Raw genomic sequence first — 19,007 nt, 5'->3', positions numbered from 1 at the left:
CAGGTGGTCTCCAACCTTCTTAGAGTGTTTCAACCTTAACCGCTACACTCTCCAGTTGGCGGGTCAGCAGTGATTGGCAAGGTCACTGCCCCTCTCCTCCAGGCTTCCATGCAGTTATAGACGAATCTGCAAAGGGGCGCCCCAGGCGCAACCAGCACCAGCTATAGCACTTTTAGACCAGAGCGGCCAATGCGTTCCTCCAGGCTTTCAATTTTTGCACCAACAATAATGAAAGCCTGGTACCGAGGCTACACTTGGCCTTACTCTGGTGTATTTGAGTCAAGGAAGCCTTCTCTGCGACTGTCTCGTTGTTGTCGTTGAATCTGTCCTAGTCTCTTTTCCTCCCCTCCTCCCGGGAGACTGTGGGGTATTGCTCATGTGTATGTTCTGTAGCTTGCTTGGTGGTTTTTCCTGGAGGTCAGCTGTCTCTCCAACGTCACCGTCTGCCATCCAGACTTTCCTAGAAGTCACTGGTTGCCCAGGGAGAACTGGACACAAAAAAAGGAGCGCCCCTGGTGCAGCCATCACTGAGGCGCAACCAACACCAGCTAATATAATAGCACTGGCCACACCCGGCCAACACAGGGAAGGCAATGTCCTGCCGGCCCATTGTCCTTTCTCTCATGACAGAACAGGAGGCTCTCTCAGCCTTGGGGGATATGAATAAATAGCAGACGTATAAATTAATACAGTGGATACAATTATTGTGATGCTATATTAACTGCTTTTGCTGGGCCCCCCCTGGAACCCCATCCCCTGGCGATCCCCAGACCCCACTTTGAGAACCAATGAAGTAACTTACATTATGGTAAGGTTATTATTCAATTACAGTAGCTACTTACTTTCCATTACTAGGTCTACTTCATAGGATGGATTAAGAAGATCCAAGGAGGCCCCTGGCCTGGGCCAATTATCTTTTCGGGCCCCACCCCGTCCACAACCCTGTGTGAGGTTGTAACTAACTTACAACCTCAGAATACAGTCAGAATAGTACACACCACACCACCAGTCATGCCTTAAAAGTTGTAAGGCATGACTGGTGGTGTGTACTATTCTGACTGTGTTGTCACGGAAACGGTTAGTGGCGTGACGTCAGGCCACGACGTCACGTCACCCTATAAAGTATAGCGCGGAAGACACTAAAACAGATCATTGCAGTTCTACAGATTGAGATAGCGAGAGCAGAAGAGAGAGAATTATACCTTCAGTGTTCCAGATACCAGTCAGAGGCGCCACGTACATCTAAGACTCGGACTAACTAATTTAGTGCACCAGCGTCAAGGGAAGACCGACGAAGTGAACCAGTTCAGAGATCAATATAAAGATACATAAGCATAATATACACAATCCGATTCCTATATAAAGAGTGGTACCTGCATCATCCATACTGCAGGCTCAAGCCTAAATACTCACACCCACAAACCCACTAGAGACGATGTCGAGGGAATCGTTTCTACAGACTGTATAGATTCACTGCACAGTATTCTCATTTTAAACATAATTTAACTAAAAACGGGAACGGATTGTATTGTAACAAGTACTTCCGTTTCTAGTTTCTACTCGGACAGTCGGACTGTAAACATCAACCTACCGGAAGAAAGATCACGAGCAGCGTGTGTATTATTTTTCCATTTTCCAACATGGAGAGCACAGATGGAAAATGGGATAGTTTACCCGTTAAACTCAACGACTGCATTTTGCAAACACTCGACGAACTGCAGTTTACACACACGACACCAGTGCAGGTATCGTTCACCATTTCTAGTGTAACCGTTACATTTCACCAGTGTAATAGTAGCTATAGGTACTAGCTACTACTACTGGCTAGTAGTAGAAAGTGCTAGTGCTACTGTAGCAACCCAGTTATAATGTAAAAATGTTCTATTTCTAGGCTGCGTGCATCCCTCTGTTCATGAGGAACAAAGATGTGGCTGCCGAGGCGGTAAGTGTCAGTAACCACTAACCAATTAAATTAAAGTTCAATCTAAATTACCGGTAGCTAAAGAGCTTCTCAAACTTTTCAAGAACCCCCAACACACAGGTCCATTTGGTTCCATTCGTGCACAGATTTATTACAGTGTGAGAAGACCTGTAAAAGTTTATTTGGACACCCCCCCCCCCCCCAAAAAGTACATTATTGTTTGCCTTTTATGCTTCATAAACAATGGTTGCACAGGGCAGATATAATAATAATAATTGTATTAATAATAATAAACTGTATTGTATAGCACCTTTCATGACATGAAATGCAGCTCAAAGTGCTTTACAGAACAAGAAAGTAAATAGAAAGAAATGCACAGGCATAAAACAAAATTTAAATAATAGCAGTGAATAAGGCAATCCAGTGATGACATGAATAACAAAGTATTTCTGTAGTAGAAATCCTTTGTGAACTGGAGGCCCCTGAGAGAACTGGGTTTAACCAGGGGGGCAGTCAGACAGATATTTTGTGAAGCCACTAAAGAAATCGGGACATCCTGAAAGTTCATTGGGCCCAAAAAAAAACCATATCCCCATAGAGGTCCATGTATTTGGGCCCAACTTCACCTAGACTGTATTACCTTAATAAACATGGTCATGAATACTTTCTTCTTCCAGTCACTAGTTTAAAGTCTCATTTCTCATGTCATAATATTCTTTTTGGAAAATTATGGTCCCATTTATTAAAAAAATTGTATGTTCTGAGGGGCGTGGCTACTGTTACAGTCTATGAACGGGAGCCACCCCCGTTCGAGTCAAAATAAATAGCCAAGAAGAAGGGGGAAGTCCCGCCTCATTGTTTGGGCCAGCCAATGGCCAGCTGGGCCAAAATGGATCTAGAAAGATGGCGATTTACAATACAAGGACTGACTGGCTTAATTTTACGTCCATATCAGACCCGGCGAACGTTTGTCCATATTTGTTTTTACAGTCTATGGGTTTAACACTAGCTCTGATTTATTGTGTACTCACTTATTATAACTCTGGGAGTGTACAAATGGAACCAGATGGACCCTAGGTCCATCTTACCGTATTTGTACACTCAGAGTATTTGGACCCCACTTTGAGAACCACCGATTTAGACAGACACAAACGTACATAGAAAGCACAAAGCGGCTTTGTATGACTAAATAATTGTATGTTTTAGGTAACTGGGAGTGGGAAGACACTTGCTTTTGTCATTCCTGTAATAGAAATCCTACTGAAGCGAGAAGAAAAACTGAAAAAAATGCAGGTGAGATTTTCATTCTTTCCCAGGCTGGTTCCTCGGTCAAAGAAAAACGTAATTCAGATAGCAGATTATGTAGACATAGCATTCTATAGTGTATACCTAATTGTTTCATTGTATAGATATTCTACTGTTAGACGGATGTTAGGTTCTTAGCTTACTTATGACCCTTGATGACTATTTCTATGTATTTGTCAATGTATTACCATTGTGTTGTTCACTCTGGATTAAGAGTGTCTGCTAAATGCCTAAATTGTAACACTTCACCCTAAAGTGTCATCCCTTGCTTTGCAGGTTGGTGCATTGATCGTTACTCCTACGAGAGAGCTGGCCCTACAGATCAGTGAAGTAATGGAGACATTCATTCAAAAGTTTCCACACTTAAGGTAGGCAAAGAGAATGGGTCGATGACATGCTTGTTTGAAACTCAGGAACTCAGGTTCATCATTAATTTTCAACTTGACATTTGTTTTCCAGGCAGATTTTGTTGATTGGTGGAAGTAATCCTATGGAGGATGTGGAAAAGTTCAAGGAACACGGGTAAACATAGTTTGATGCTCATATCCATATTATCGGTCTCAGTTTACAATTTGGGATAGATTGATTGATTTATTGACAACAAGCATATGTACAAAAACAAAGATGCACATTTTTGTCAAAAATTACACAATAAAACCCAGAGGCTCATTTCCATTGTGGTCCCACAATGCACATATCTTTTCGCGTCTTTCGTAAAGCCTCGTTTTGATTTTTATTTCAGTTTATCTATGTTTTTTTCAGTCCTAGTTTCCATTATTAATCATTAGATTTAATTGACTATGTATTAATAATGTTGCACCTGCATCTATGCTGTTCTTTCAGGGCCAACATTTTGATTGCAACTCCGGGCCGACTGGAGGACATGTTTAAGAGGAAGGCAGACGGCGTGGACCTGGCTAGCTCGGTCAAGAGTCTGGATGTGCTGGTTCTGGACGAGGCAGATCGATTACTAGACATGGGCTTCGAGGCCAGGTATAAGGGGCCGTTTAAATGTTTATGTGGGCGGCAGTGGATCAGGGGTAGAGTGGCCGGTCGAGAGGCAGGATGGTAACCGCATTGATTGATTGATTGAAAACTTTATTGAAAATTAATTCAAAAGGGTACAGAATCCGTTGTGGTCCCTTTGGCGAAAGAGGACATGGGGAGTAACAAAACAAAACACAGACAAAAAACAAAATACCTTTGTATTTTGCCCTGACCCTGTTCCTTTTGGGAAATAGGGCAGGAGACAAAAAACACAAGGTTCCCTTCCCAGTTCGATCCCGGGCTCCCCCAGAGTTGGTGTCGAAGTGTGTGTGTGTGTGTGTGTTTGTTGCACAATCTATGTAAAGCACTTTGGATGAAAGCGTTATATAATTAAATGCACCATTCGTCATTTTAGTCATTTGAGTCTCAGTCTGAATAGCCAGGAGGACCCTCCTCAGTCCTCACACCATGTTTTGAGTCAAGAAATGTATGTTTTTAACTTTGTTTTACTATTTTTGTAGTATGTAATTGTCTTACGTTGTTTTGGCCAAAATAGGAACACCAGGTGGAAAGTACCTGAACAGTAGTGTCCCTATTCTTTGTTGAACATTTGGCAAAAATAGGCAATCTACAAGTTTACAATGCATCACGTGTGACACATTGGGAGCTTGTAAGATGGCCTATTTTCGGCAAAGAGATTTGCTATAGAGGGGGGGAAATTGGGTGCCTAGTATTGGGTGCCTAGTTTAGACCCCTGGGACTGGGAGAAGTATGTACCGTATGTAGGGTTTTAGTGGTTTTAAAATTTTAGTAATTTTACATCATGGTGGAATGATCACACTTCTAATGGCGTTGCTTCTTTTTGGCATTCTGTCCAGTCTAAACACTATCCTGGGCTACCTGCCGAAGCAGAGGCGTACCGGCTTGTTCTCGGCCACAATGACCCAGGAGCTGGAGAAGCTGGTCAGAGCGGGCCTCAGGAACCCTGTCCGCATCACGGTCAAGGAGAAGGGTGTGGCCTCCACCAGTACCCAGAAGACCCCTGCACGGCTGTCCAACTATTACACTGTGAGTAGAAGAAAAACGCCTCCGGTTTTATTTACTTGAATGCCGGAAAATAGCTGATTTACAAGCTCGCAACGCATCACACCGCTTTGTGAGCTTGTGTATCACCTATTTGGGGCTTTAGAATGCTTTTAGAAGTATCACGTATACTGCATTAAAATAAAACTACCTGCACACAGTCTAAAGTTACTCTAAAAATAAAGTTGTGTTCAATTAGCAGCAATGTTTCGCTAAAAGACCTTCTCCAGAGTCCAGACTAAAGGTATTACTATGTTATATGATACAACAGGATTTGTTAAATGGTCTTTATTTCAAATTAAAACATGGTCTTCTTATTTCAGATGTGTCGGACCGAGGACAAGTTCAATACTCTTATTTCGTTTCTCAGGAAGCACAAGCAGGAGAAACACCTGGTCTTCTTTAGGTAGGTGAAAATATATGTATTGTTTGCTTATATAGACGAAGTGGCACAAAACAATTCATGCCATTTTCATTATGTTTTTTTCTACCGATATTGATGTCAGACTTCGGTGCTCCATTAGGTGTGTCATATATCATTGCACACGACTTAACCTGCTTTTTCTTGCTCTCAGCACGTGTGCATGTGTGGAGTATTTTGGCCGTGTCCTGCAAGCCCTCGTGAAGAACGTTGACATCCGCTGCATTCATGGCAAAATGAAACACAAGCGGAACAAAATCTTCGCTGAATTTCGGCCCCTGAAAAGGTGAGTGAACTACTTGGCAAGAATGAAGAGATACTTTCCAATGTTGGTTGTGAGCTTGTAGGTCAGCTGAAAATAAGGCTGTATTTGAATAACATAATTTGTGTTTCAGTGGAATCCTAGTGTGTACTGATGTCATGGCCAGGGGCGTAGATATCCCAGAGGTCAACTGGGTGCTGCAATATGACCCTCCGAGTAGTGCAAGGTAGGCAGAATGGACGATCTCCTGATGAAGGAAAATCAGTTTTTCTTTCCCAGACTCCCACAGGTTTAAATGAGACCGAGTGCAATGATTTTTATATTTTTGCAGATACTTTTGTGACGCAATGTGGCCGTTGTTTAGAGCACTATGAAGTTGCATAATGATGTTTATGAATCGGCTGTGCTAACGAGTGGTTTTGTCCGTGTCTCAGTGCCTTCGTACACAGGTGTGGACGTACGGCACGGATCGGTAATCAAGGCAACGCGCTCGTCTTCCTGCTGCCAATGGAGGAATCGTATGTCAACTTCCTGTCCATCAACCAGAAAGTGAGTTTTTTCCGTTTACACGTCTTGATTGAAATCTGAATTATGGTCATGTAGTGTTTATTAAATCTGAATTATGGTCATGTAGTGTTTATTGCTAGGCACATTAGCTCATTCTTGGATTGTAGTTTATCTCCTTAACAAATTAACTGCTCCTGGCGGAAGGTATTATTGATATCAAACCGGATCGCTGATTTTTTTTAGTGATCCTAGACCGGATTGCGCAACCGCACTGCCGTTCACCTCCCTTTTATACAGGCAAACTAAAAAGCTGAATAACTCTCCATGGTTTGGATAAAACTTGCGATGTTCGGAGGTCTTTGCTGATTATCCGGTGATCTAGATGGGAACATTGGTGCTTCTAGAGCAAGGATGGCTTCATTTTAGCTCGCTAGCATTGATGCGATTTATTTAGCATCTAAGATGGCCACCCAAACAGGATGTGAATCCAGCGTGTGTCACACTACAAAAGCGACGGTATAAAACTATAAATGCACCATTCATACATTTTCAGACAGGTTTTCCAATTTCAGCCAATAGAGGGTATGCGGGTGGCATCATCATCAAACCTACTTTCTGGCCTTGACAGCCCATGCATCCAAACAGAAAAGTCCTATCTGATTGCATTAAATAACATTAAACAATGTTAAACTCAATGTTAAAAGCCTGTTGCTTTGCCCCTCGATGTGCCATTCACTTTAAGCATGCACATACCCTCTATCGGGGGGGAAATAATACCCATTTCTCAGCTTTTATAGTGCTCCAGTTCCAACTGTGTCTGCTCATTTCTTTGAGTCATCACTTGTTTATTCTATATCCTGTGTGAGTTCTCCCTCCTGATGGGATCAAATTGGTATCCTGGCCTGGAAATAGTAATGATTACTATCAGAACATATATCATTTATTTTGTAACAAAAACAACGATACTTACCGTACCATAGCTATTTCATGGTATGTCAAATAATGAAAATAGCAATAACAAGCGTGTTAATTAAAGTAGATCTTCTATTTTAACCAAATGATCACCTACTTTTGTAGAACCTAACTTGGGGTTTGTATGGTTAATAATGTGCACTGTGGCTTTGACTGTTTACCGTAGTCAGCTGAAGCAGTGGTTTTCAACCCTTTTCATATCAAGGTCCATTACTCATTCTGCACTTGAACCACGACCACCATTTGATGAGATTTAGCCTCTCAGACCCAAAACTAAATATTTTGTTATTGTTGGAGCCATGCTGCATTTATGTGTGGTGCCATATGAGAGATGACAGACAAACGATAAAAAAATAACAATTCTCTAACTTTAATTGTGTAGACTTCTTGCAAATTAAGTAGGGCTAATGCAGATGTACAATAATGAGCATAAAATGATTAAAGGTTAACCAACCCTCCACCAATTAGCTGGGGTCCACCTGGAACTCCCTCAAGGACCACTGGTTGAGAGCTGAAGGACTAAAACAAAGCGTTCCTTGTCCCCTCTGCAGTGTCCACTTCAAAAGATGCGCAAGATAAAAGACGTGGTGGATGTCCTGGCCAAAGTGAAGGCCCTGGCGCTGGAGGACCGTGCCATGTTCGACAGGGCCATGAGGGCCTTTGTCTCCTACGTCCAGGGCTACGCCAAGCACGAATGCAGTCTGATCTTCAGAGTCAAAGGTAAGAACACTTGGAGATCAAAAAGTAAGAATTTAAATATATGAGCCTGAATTCATCAGAGCTCTGATGAAGTCTCATAGACGAAATGCATATGCGTTCCTTATTGGTGGTTGCCAATTTAAAATTGGAAATGTGATTACGTTGTCTGCCATTTATTTCCAAATTTGGATGTGCTACCTTTTTTGATTTTTTTTAATTCCTTTGATGTATACTGGAGTTTGGGTCTAGCACTCCACTGAAAACCATTGCTGATGCGCAACCTCTTTTTCTCATTTACTTATTAGTAGAGCTCTGGTAATGTGTAAATGTAAAGAGTACATACCATGTCCTTGTTAGTTGATCACTTAAAGGGATATTTCACTTTCAAACGTTGTTTGGGGTCATTTAAATACCCTGGACAGTGTTTTTTTCTTTTTGAAGGGGCGCTAGCCCCACCCTATATCCAGCTTTTGGAGTCTGTCCACTTTGTCCTACACAAATTGAATTCCCATTGACACACACACACACACACACACACACACACACACACACACACACACACACACACAAACACGAAAGAAATGGGTGAGACCAAATTCTACAAATGTCTTCTAAATCAGTGATTCTCAAAGTGGGGTCCTTGATGGAGTTCCAGGGGGTCCCCAGCTAAATGATAGTTTGGAACCAAATGGACCCTCATGGGTCTGTAACTCAGAGTGTATACAAATGGAACCAAATGCACCCTAACTGGTCCATTTGGTTCCATTTGTACACTCTCAGAGTTAAATTAACATTGATTTTACAATATAAATTGGGGGTTCCAGAGATAGAAATGCCATTAAATGGGGGTTCGTAGCCTATTGCATGTCAAACTGGGGGTCCTTGAAATTAAACTGATTGAGCATCACTGCTAGAGCCGTAAAAATCTTCTCTTATGGCAGTCCCTGGCATGTCTTTTCAAATGGGGGTCCACAGGATAATGAGTGCCAATTTGGTGGTCCTTGACATGAACAAGTTTGGGAACCACTGTTCTAAATCAGCTCAGTCCTCTCCTCCATCCATAATACCTGGTTTAAATAATAGATTGTGCTATAGGGGTGTATACAGAAACATTAGGAAGAGCAAAACCCTTTCTAATCTGGTTCAGAATCTTCTCCTAAGAACAAAATTATGATCTAACCGGTTTACGTGAAGGCTGTGCTCTGGAGATGGAAGTGAGGTTTCTGAGACTGCCATGGATTTAGCCTGAGCTAACGTGTTAGGTTTCTGGTCTAGAGGGGCGGGTCGCGGCTGAGATTTGCGCACACCCTGATTGGATCTCATCGATCTGTCCGTCACCCCCGGCACCTCCTCTCCCCCCTAGTGCAGCGCTACGTCACATAATTTGGAGCGACGCCCACCCGGAAGGGTTGACTCCCACTTTTAGACCAGAGCGGCCAATGCGTTCCTCCAGGCTTTCAATTTTTGCACCAACAAAAATGAAAGCCTGGTACCGAGGCTACCATGGATTCAATCTTTAACCAGAGGGGGGCGTCGGAGGACCAGTCATCACCAGGAAAGCCCCACTGCCAAAAAGGTTGCATTTGCAGCCCAAAAGTAATGTTTAAATATTGGGAGGACAAGGCCTCTTTCGCTTAATCCCGAACAGTTTTTAAGTTGCTTGATTCATTATTTAGATATTTGATAAACATTTTGTCAAACACCCCCCCCCCTCCTATGCAAACCATGATAGATTCATCAAAAACAAGGTAACTCATACTTCCCTCCTAATATGTGAGGGGGGCATGTTTTTTTGTTATTACAATTTTATTTTCATTTTCCTAAAACAATAGGCCTGAGATGGCCAAACATGTTTGAAAGTGAACTATCCCTTTTATATACTTCATTGACCACCAAGGGTCTTTACTTTATAGCTGACAACCGAGCGTGCAGATGGCCTATTTTTGCTAGATGTTTTCCTATTATAGCAATGCCCATAACATATTTCTGTGGCGCATTTCATCGATTAGATCTGGACTGGTCCGGCCTGGCCCGTGGCTTCGGCCTTCTCCGCATGCCTAGGATGCCTGAGCTGAGGGGGAAAACCTTCCCTGAGTTTGAGGAGACCGGAATCGACACAAACACCATCCGCTACCGGGACAAGCAACGCGAGAAGCAGAGACGCAAGATGTTGGCCGAGATGGCTCTGCTCAAAGAGAAAGAGGGGTACAAGCCGCCCCGAAAGAAGTTTCAAGTACAGACTAAATCCTGGTCCAAACAGAAGAACAGGAAGGACCGTCGGCAAAAGAGGAAGGCTGCCAAGGGAAACACTGACGAGGTACTTAAACGTATTGTTTAAGCCATTTTTCTATTGATTCGTTTTTCGATTGATCTAGAAGTGCTTTTTTAATATATCAAAACATTTATTAACCATTATTGTATATGTTTTAATGTTACAAACATTTTCACTATTTTGGAATTTCTTTGACATTTTTGGAATTATTAGTTTTTGTGCAACATTATTATTTTACAAAATTATATATGTATCTCTAATGAGAATGAATCGATCTTCACGGTGGTTTTGTCGGTACTAGGGGTCTGACGTGGACGAGGAGGACATGCAGGAGCTGTTGAAGGACACCTGGCTGCTGAAGAGGCTAAAGAAAAGACAGATTACGGAGGAAGACTTTGAGGAGCAGCTGACGATGACAAGCAGCAAAAAGATGAAAAGTGAAACACAGGAAGAACCAGAAGCTCCACACGTGAACAGCTCAGGAGACCAGTGCAATGACTAAGACGGGCTATATTCCACCCAGTTGCATTGACTTTTAGAGGTGCTCTGATCAATCGGCCACTGATCGGTGATGACAATTTACCCAATCTGGAGAAACAGATCTTTTATACCATTTAATTGGTATAAAAGTCAATCAGATATATAGTATATCGTTTGCATCTTGTCTCTGATGGGTGGAAAACGTATATAAAGTCCATTGTAATCATTTGGTCACAAGCTCTCGATAATACTTTTCATTGGTCAAGTATTTATAAAACCCACAGGCACAAAATTTCACAATGTTTCTAAAATTGCAATCTACAATCCATGTCGTGAGCGTGTAGATCAGTGTTTTTTTTTTTGGCTACTTTTGCGTTCAAAGTAAGTATAAAATAGGCCATTGACTTGGATGTAAGCAATATGGAGATACAGGTTTCTGTACAGTGACGATGTAATAAAAATTCAGGAACATAAGTTATCAATTTCCGGTATTTTTTTTATTTGAAAGTTCTGGGACAGTTTATTATAAATAGAGTTTAATGAGTTCATCGCTGACGGCGGACGGGGTGAGGACTCCCAGGTCGGTGAAGAGGAGGGTGATGAGTGAAGGTGGTGTGTAGTCGATCATGGGATGCTCTTCTGACAGGTTCTGTGCACTCTTCAGTGTGTCTGCCTTGTACTGTGGTGGGTGGGAAACAAACATTGAATGATGGAATATAATGCAAATGTAAAACTAAACAAGAAATGGTTGGGATCCGCTGACTTCGGGTGTGACTACTGTAAAAGTTCTGCATACCTTAAATTTATCCGGAACGTCCTTCTGGTTGAGCGGATAAAGCCGAACAAACTTAAAACTTTCTGCCACTACATAGAAAGGCTTGTTGTGAGCTTTGGAACAAAGTGCCATCTGGTAGGTACCAATCTGTATGGGCAAAGAGACGCATATTTATGTTCAGCTTTTCCATGTTGCAGTAAAGGGAAGCAGAATGTGTTATTAGATGTTTGCTGGTTTCTATATACTCTATCCCAGTGGTTCGCAACCTTGAAGGGATTCCAGCTAAATGATGGAGAAGTAAGTAAGCCTTGCCGAGCCATAGGGCCACTGTCTGGTTAACTGATGGAGAGTTGGTAACCAAATGGACCCTTATAGATTTTTAACTCTTGAGAAAGCAACCATTTGGTTTCATTTTAACGCTCTCAAGAGTACATAACATGATCTGCACTAGTACTTACTTAACCCGTTCTGGGCGGGAACCCCTTTTGGTGTTTTAGGCATTGTGTTATACTTTAGCTATTGAAAAATAGCAGATCTACAAGCCCACGAGCTACGAGCTTGTAGATCTGCTATTTTTCAAAAATCACGAAAATGTGGCGCAAATCTTTGAATATATATTATTTCAGCGCAAATGTTTTCAACTCAAATCTTTGCTTCTGAGGGGTTCCTGGAATATATTTTCAGATGGGGGTCCGAGGCCAATTACATGTAATATTTGGGTTCCTTGACATGAAATATTGAGCACCACTGATATAGAAACATAGGTATTTCAGAAAACTGTCATGATTTAGAAGACTTTTTAATTTCGACATCAGGCCTAAATGTGTTCATTTACAAGAAAGTCTACACAATTGGAGAATGTAGAATAATTGTTATTCTGATCGTTTGCCTGTTATCTCTGCTAATGGTACCCCATCAATACAGCATGGAATTGTGGACAACATCTTATCCAACGACAACAAAATATTCTAAGTTTTAGGTCTGGGAAGCTAAATCTCATGTGGCTCAAATGCTGAATAAATAATGGTCCTTGACGTGAAAAAGGTTGAAAACCACTTCTCTGTCCCATAACAAACCTTGTTAATGATGCCTCCGCTCTCCACAACTCCCTCTGCACCAACAATTACGAGGTCTACCTTCTCAAGGACATATCTGTTGAAGTGAATGAACACGTTAAATCGTTCAACTTGTTTCTTTTCTTTACATAGATACTTGTAAATTGAATATTTACCCCACAGCTGCGTCCAAAACTACTGTCACAGGGACATTCAGTTTCCTGACGGCTTCTGCCATCTGTCTCCTAAAAAAGAAAATTCAGACTCAAACTAGTTTTCATGTTACCAATGAACAGCTACAATGGGTGTGTAGCAGGACGTGGCGATTTGGACAAATGGACACAATTTTTTTGACAAAATACCTTGATAGCAATTTTGTGACAATGTACTGTTAATTTTCAAAGCAGCAAGAATTTCTGATCTACAAGCTTGCAACACAATTTGAGCTTGTATATCTATTTTAGGATTGAAATGATTAAAACCAGTTATAAAAAAAACAATGAAGACAGATCACAATCACAATATCTAAAATCCAAATCAAGACATCAATATTGTATTGCCCAGCCAGTTCTAGTGGCTAGTGTGTCCCTTCCAGGGAAAAACTAGCACAGCAATTAGTAGGGGTGTCAAGAAGCTGACGACAAATAATTGTGATTAATGATTTAATTATGTTATTTTTTTTTCATTGAACATTTTGTTTTTAATGTATGGATATTTTTCAACATGGAAACGATTGACGATTATGCAAAAATTGCGATTATCTCAAATAATTGCGATTATGTAATAATTGTGACAGTCACAGTTCACGCACCCTGCTGCATCAGGCTGGGATTCGGTGACGTAGACAGAGAAGCGTTTCTTCTCCGTCACGGCTTTCTCCAGCACCCTGAGGACCACTCTGGAGTAGGAGTGAGTCAGGATCTTCTGTGGAAGGAAATGATGGAAGAGGGATTAACACATACTGTATGTATATCGTTGCTGTTGGGAGGAAACCTTCTATGTCCAAAACACGTCCTTAAGCTTGTACATCAAGTAAAACTCTTGAATGGCTCTACTTTAGGCTCAGGTCATTTAGGCCTGACCTCAAATTTAAAAAGAAAATCTTCTAAATCCTCCAGTTTTCTGAAATAAATATTTCCACGATTAAAAAAAAATAGACCTACAAGCTCGTAGCGTGCCAGTCGGTGGCGCGCTATGAGCTTGTAGATCTGCTATTTTTCAATAGCTAAATTATAACATAATGTTTAAAACACCAAAAGGGGTTCCCCCCCCAAATGGGTTAATAGGGCATCATAGAAATATGGAGATACAAGATTTCTGCTTGAGAGCAAGGATATGGGACATGAACAACAGTGTAATGTTTTCAATCGATCCACCATTACATGAAGACTGGCACCACTCACCGCTCCATCTTTGATGAAGGTGTGACAGAGCTTGGCCACTTTGGTTCGGGACAGTGAGATCTTCTGAAGAAACAACTCTCCTCTCTCCTCCATCACTTTCTTACAGCGTGACAGATCCTGAGACAAACCACATGAAGTAGATTATATGAAGGCTTAGTAGCTAGGGCTGAGCCATATATATATCAATATTGTTTGACTTTCCATATGTTATCCTCATATTAAATCTGGCATTTAAGTTTGGATATTGTAATATTGCCTTAGATTCAATTGTAGAGATGTTAGTACAATTATTATTAATGATATTGAGATAGCACAAGTTAGCACAGCAGTCAGAATGGTCTGCTTACAATATAATATAGCTAGAGACTTCCTATCTCCACAGTATTTATCTACTTCGGAAAAGATTTCAAGACCACTGCTTCACTTTTCAAAAGCTTAAAACTATTTACTCTCTTCCAGATCAACACTTGACATCAAATATGCATTTGTATTTATAAGTTTAAAACATTATAAACATACCCCCAACTCCATTCCCAAACCTTTTTGTAATAATTACTTCCAAACAAATTCTCAAATACACAAATAGTCATGGTCAATACATTTTCCCTTAAATACAGACTTCTGGACAAGTCCTCTACTGGTATAGAGCACCGAAGTCTGACGTCAATATCTGTAGAGGGTATTGTAATCCCCATAGGAGGACTTTAGATCGCCTCATATAAGAACTGTGTTTGAAAAATAAACATGTCATTCCGGCCGTTTCACTCATATGGATATGAAGAATCAACTGACTGAGAGAAAACGCTAATTTGGATGCTTATATGAGATGATTTTAAGATGACCCCATGTTATTCGCTATAGAGAAATTACTTCCGTAAACCAGGGGATGAGCAAGTGACGTCAGGACTTCGGCGCTCTATACAACTTTCTTCTTATTTATTGAAGGATGTTCTGATTGACCATCATGATCACACATTCCCTGATAACTTTGTCTAGTCTCCATTTGCATGTTTGCACTATAGATTTGAAATATTGAGCACCTCAGACATGTCAACTATGTGGGCTAATTATCATCAGTAACCTTGTCGTGGATAATCATGACAACTTTTTGAATTGTTCCATATATTGCATTAATAATAATGTGTGGTTGTCACGAAATCCCAAGGCACACCTGGACTTGTATCAAGGCACACGGTTTGGGAACCACTGTTCTAATCTGTGCCATTGCCACCTTACACCTAACCTGGTGCTCCAGTGAGGTGAGACTGATGAAGCGCAGGAACAGTTCTCCTCCAGAGGACACGGCCACAGAAGAGTCCACTCCTGTCAGGCAGTCTGTGGCCCATGTCAGGCTCTCTCTCAGTCCCAGGATGGTCTCTCCTGAAGAAAAAAAACATTTCAACTGATCTGGTCTGACAGTATTTTAGGGATGCCAATTAATGCACAGTTTTTGTATTAACCATTTCAACCCCAGCATCCATATTCTGGAGGGAACATGAGCCAAAAACACAGAAGATTTGTGAGCTTGCAGATCTAACAACCTGTATTATAGACAGTTATATACGTATACCAATATATGAGCTGTTTGAACCTGATTCAAAAGGCAAGGAACAATATTTGTTCCTTATCAGTACAATCAGGGAGTGGGACAGTTTCCCAATTAAGGGACGATTCCTTATTTCAAGGGACGGCTGGCAACCCTCGATATCGTCACTGCTACATGGAAGCAATTGCAGCACTGGCATAACATGATAATATCAGTGGTTACAGTGGATGCTTCTCAAACCTTTATCCCTCTTGAGGAATTCCAGCAGGGTGCGGATTGCGGCTACCGCGGACGCCATGTCTGGGTCTTTCTTCATCTGGTTCCTGAAATACTCCACCAGTTCTGGTTGCAATAAAATTGGTCGACCGTTATAACTCACATTCAAAGAATGGATGAAGGTGGACTATCAAAAAAATGAGCATAGACAACTTACCTTCTTCGTTCATATTGAAGGCAGCAACACAACCACAGCGGTTGACTTTGTACTAATCTAACGCTAAATCACACCCAGGGGACTTGCACTCAAAAGATGATGCTTTGAATTTGACAGTTGTTTTGCACACACACACGTGAGTTGGCTTTAATCGGGGGAAAGCAGTCTTTCTGAACAAAACAAACGTCGTATGAACGTCAAATCAATTTTATATAATATGTATATTATAATATCATATAATATTTAGCCTGTGTGTAGTGATATTATGATGATCACAGTTACCACTAACTTATTCAGCTGCTGTTTCTCCCTTCAGTAGGTGTGTGCTGCGATCATAGAGCTGCGATGTGTGTGTGTGTGTGTGTGTGTGTGTGTGTGTGTGTGTGTCGCGGATTGATGACGCGTCTCGCCTGAGCACGCGTATCCGCCGAAAATAGCAGATCTACAAGCTCACACCGCGTCGCCAGGCGACGGGTTGTGAGCTTGTAGATCTGTTATTTTTGTTTGTTTGTTTGTTTGTTGTTGACCTGATGTTCAACCCTCTGTCTAATAGTCTAGCCTCAGCCTATAATGTAGTTTTTACAAAAGCATCACCTTATGAGACAATGAAGGTTTTTCATAAGAATTGATGACTTGTTTGTGGGGTTGTGAATATATCTAGGCTACAGACAGTTGGCAAAAAACAAACACTGAGTTTGTAGCTTTGCTTGTTGAATTAGTGTGGGGGACGGGCATATGTCTGTCTGTGCTCCAGGGGTCCGGGGACCCTCAGAGGTTCATGAGGATGTCCCAAGGAGGAGTCAAATGAGTAATACTGTAGGTTAATTAAAACTATATAGGTATATATTAGTTCTCAATTCACTTGACAGAATGTTAACTTGTATTAATCATGTAGGCCTACTAAAAACAGAAATTTCCAGCCTGACTATAGGTTGTTTTCACCTGTTTACATTTTTTAATTTGTGGTTTCATATTGCTGCACTGTATTTCTATTGGAAAGTAGGCTACTTTGTTTTGAAAAGTGCTTTATAAATGATTTTTCCCCACATTTATTACACTATTTGTAAAGTAGTAGGCTAGTTTACATTCTGTCTGTGTAACAAAAAGTGATATAGCCTGCAGAGGATCTGAGGTGGTAATATAGTTTAACTTGTTTTATGATGCGATATCAAACAGATTACTTCATTGAAAACATCTGGAATAATTGTTACTTGATCTGTGTTTGTGTGTGTGTGTGTGTGTGTGTGTGTGTGTGTGTGTGTGTGTGTGTGTGTGTGTGTGTGTGTGTGAGTGTGTGTGTGTGTGTGTGTGTGTGTGTGTGTGTGTGTGTGTGTGTGTGTGTGTGTGTGTGTGTGTGTGTGTGTGTGTGTGTGTGTGTGTGTGTGTGTGTGTGTGTGTGTGTGTGTGTGCGTGCGTGCGTGCGCGCGCGCGTGTGTGTGTGTGTGTGTGTGTGTGCGCGCGCGCGTGCGGTGTGCGTGCGTGCGTGTTTCTTACCAATATAACTAGAACTGGTTCCATTCTACATTCTTAGTTAGAACCTTTCATGGAACTTTCTTATTTTTTCCCCCCAGTCCAAACCAACTTTTATGGTTCTGAACCAATTCATTTTTAGTGGAAACACTCTGAACTGGTTCAATATTATGCAGGGCAAAATAACTGAACTTCAACCCTGGTGGAAAATGGGTAGGCCTACTCCTCTGCTCATGCAAAAAAATAAATGCATGCCTCAATAGACAGAGACACTATCTAGGCTCATGCATTGCTGTTTCATCAACATAAAAATGAGTTTTGCTTTTTACCTCTGCTGCATGCTCACAAAATTTGTCAACAAATTTAAATAAGCAAAGATTCTTAGACCAAGCAGTGAGTCATACATTGGAGATCACTTCAATAGAATGCATGCATGGATATAATTTGTAAATGGATAAAGGAACAGGTGGTGCTGTAAAATATCCTGTGGCTTGAACTTTGTGAGGGTTTTGAGTTGACCAAAAATGTAATAAAGGTAGTTGTGAGTTGTGACAACTGAATTAATAACTGTTCACAAAACACATTTGTTAAGGTAACTGTTGCAATCCATGTCTCTGTAATAATTTATATTGGATTGATTTTTATGGCATTTGAGACACGTACCACTACAATATTTACTTTTGGTCTTGTGAGAGAATACTTTTATTTTTCTTCATACATTACCATACAATTACAATACCTATTTGGGGAAATTTCATGTGTCACTTAAATGCCTCATTTAGCCTAGTTAATGTTCTATAATTGTCTTATTCATATACAGGCTAAAGTTGTATCTATTGCTCATTTATAACCACATTAACTAACAGATAAACTAATATGTGTTGTTAAGTAGGAGTGTAGTGTAGATTAGAATATAGACCATTGCTAATCATAATCATTGCTAAACCTCCGTGGAAAGACTGCATGTTTCCCCATTTTAAATTAAGCAGCTTGATCCGATCCTGATCCGGTCTAGCCAGAGCCCCGCCTACGGTACCCGGTACAATCATATTATACAGTATATATATGGGTAGGCTACAATTCTTAGATTATATTCCCCACACAGAGGCATAGACAAGGGCACGTGCTGTTTCCGTATCCGCCCCCAGCGGCAGACTGGATCCGCAAGCGAATGTTGCCACTGTCACAGAAGCCCTACGGTGTGCCATGTCCGCTTATTATAAGCGACGTTGGGCTTGTTTTTCTTTCTGTAAAGTTGCTTGTAAATAATTTTGTAGTTGCGGCTTGTGGTTTATAAACCAGGGTTTCATTTTCAAGTCTGTAGACTCCCATCTGAAAACATTTTAGTCCAGGGACCTTCAAACAAGATTTCAGATTTGTGTTGAAAAAAAGATTCCACATTAAAATATATATAAT

At 41.0% G+C, this 19,007-nt stretch overlaps 2 protein-coding genes across 2 annotated transcripts; one reads left to right on the top strand and one right to left on the bottom strand.

Moving 5' to 3' along the window:
- Nucleotides 1–1,613: 1,613 nt before the first annotated feature.
- On the top strand, nt 1,614–10,931 carry ddx55 (DEAD (Asp-Glu-Ala-Asp) box polypeptide 55; the record flags this gene model as incomplete). The annotated part of the gene is made up of 14 exons (XM_083792976.1): nt 1,614–1,745; nt 1,892–1,942; nt 3,128–3,214; nt 3,503–3,594; nt 3,686–3,748; nt 4,070–4,219; nt 5,092–5,281; nt 5,620–5,702; nt 5,872–6,003; nt 6,113–6,205; nt 6,414–6,528; nt 8,010–8,178; nt 10,167–10,474; nt 10,731–10,931. Exons 1-14 carry the CDS (start codon nt 1,641–1,643, stop codon nt 10,929–10,931), a joined length of 1,839 nt encoding a protein of 612 aa, XP_083649102.1. The 5' UTR covers nt 1,614–1,640.
- Nucleotides 10,932–11,340: 409 nt separating this feature from the next.
- Nucleotides 11,341–16,469, bottom strand: eif2b1 (eukaryotic translation initiation factor 2B, subunit 1 alpha). Its single transcript, XM_083792977.1, has 9 exons — nt 16,122–16,469; nt 15,929–16,030; nt 15,386–15,522; nt 14,143–14,259; nt 13,551–13,663; nt 12,916–12,984; nt 12,761–12,836; nt 11,706–11,831; nt 11,341–11,588 (listed from the first exon to the last, which is right to left on the bottom strand). Exons 1-9 carry the CDS (start codon nt 16,132–16,134, stop codon nt 11,433–11,435), a joined length of 909 nt encoding a protein of 302 aa, XP_083649103.1. The 5' UTR covers nt 16,135–16,469; the 3' UTR covers nt 11,341–11,432.
- Nucleotides 16,470–19,007: the final 2,538 nt, after the last annotated feature.

The sequence above is a fragment of the Protomyctophum parallelum genome (genome assembly GCF_964188405.1).
Source record: "Protomyctophum parallelum genome assembly, chromosome: 21".
Classification (NCBI taxonomy): domain Eukaryota; kingdom Metazoa; phylum Chordata; class Actinopteri; order Myctophiformes; family Myctophidae; genus Protomyctophum; species Protomyctophum parallelum.
The sequence above is the reverse complement of the archived record's forward strand: the minus strand, read 5'-3'. Positions and strand labels throughout refer to the sequence as shown.

Coding starts and splice junctions, on each gene's coding strand:
- eif2b1 (XM_083792977.1), bottom strand. Junction 14,260..15,385: donor TCACCTCACTGGAGCACCAG/GTTAGGTGTAAG, acceptor GGTTTGTCTCAG/GATCTGTCACGCTGTAAGAA. Junction 12,837..12,915: donor GTTTTGGACGCAGCTGTGGG/GTAAATATTCAA, acceptor TCACTTCAACAG/ATATGTCCTTGAGAAGGTAG.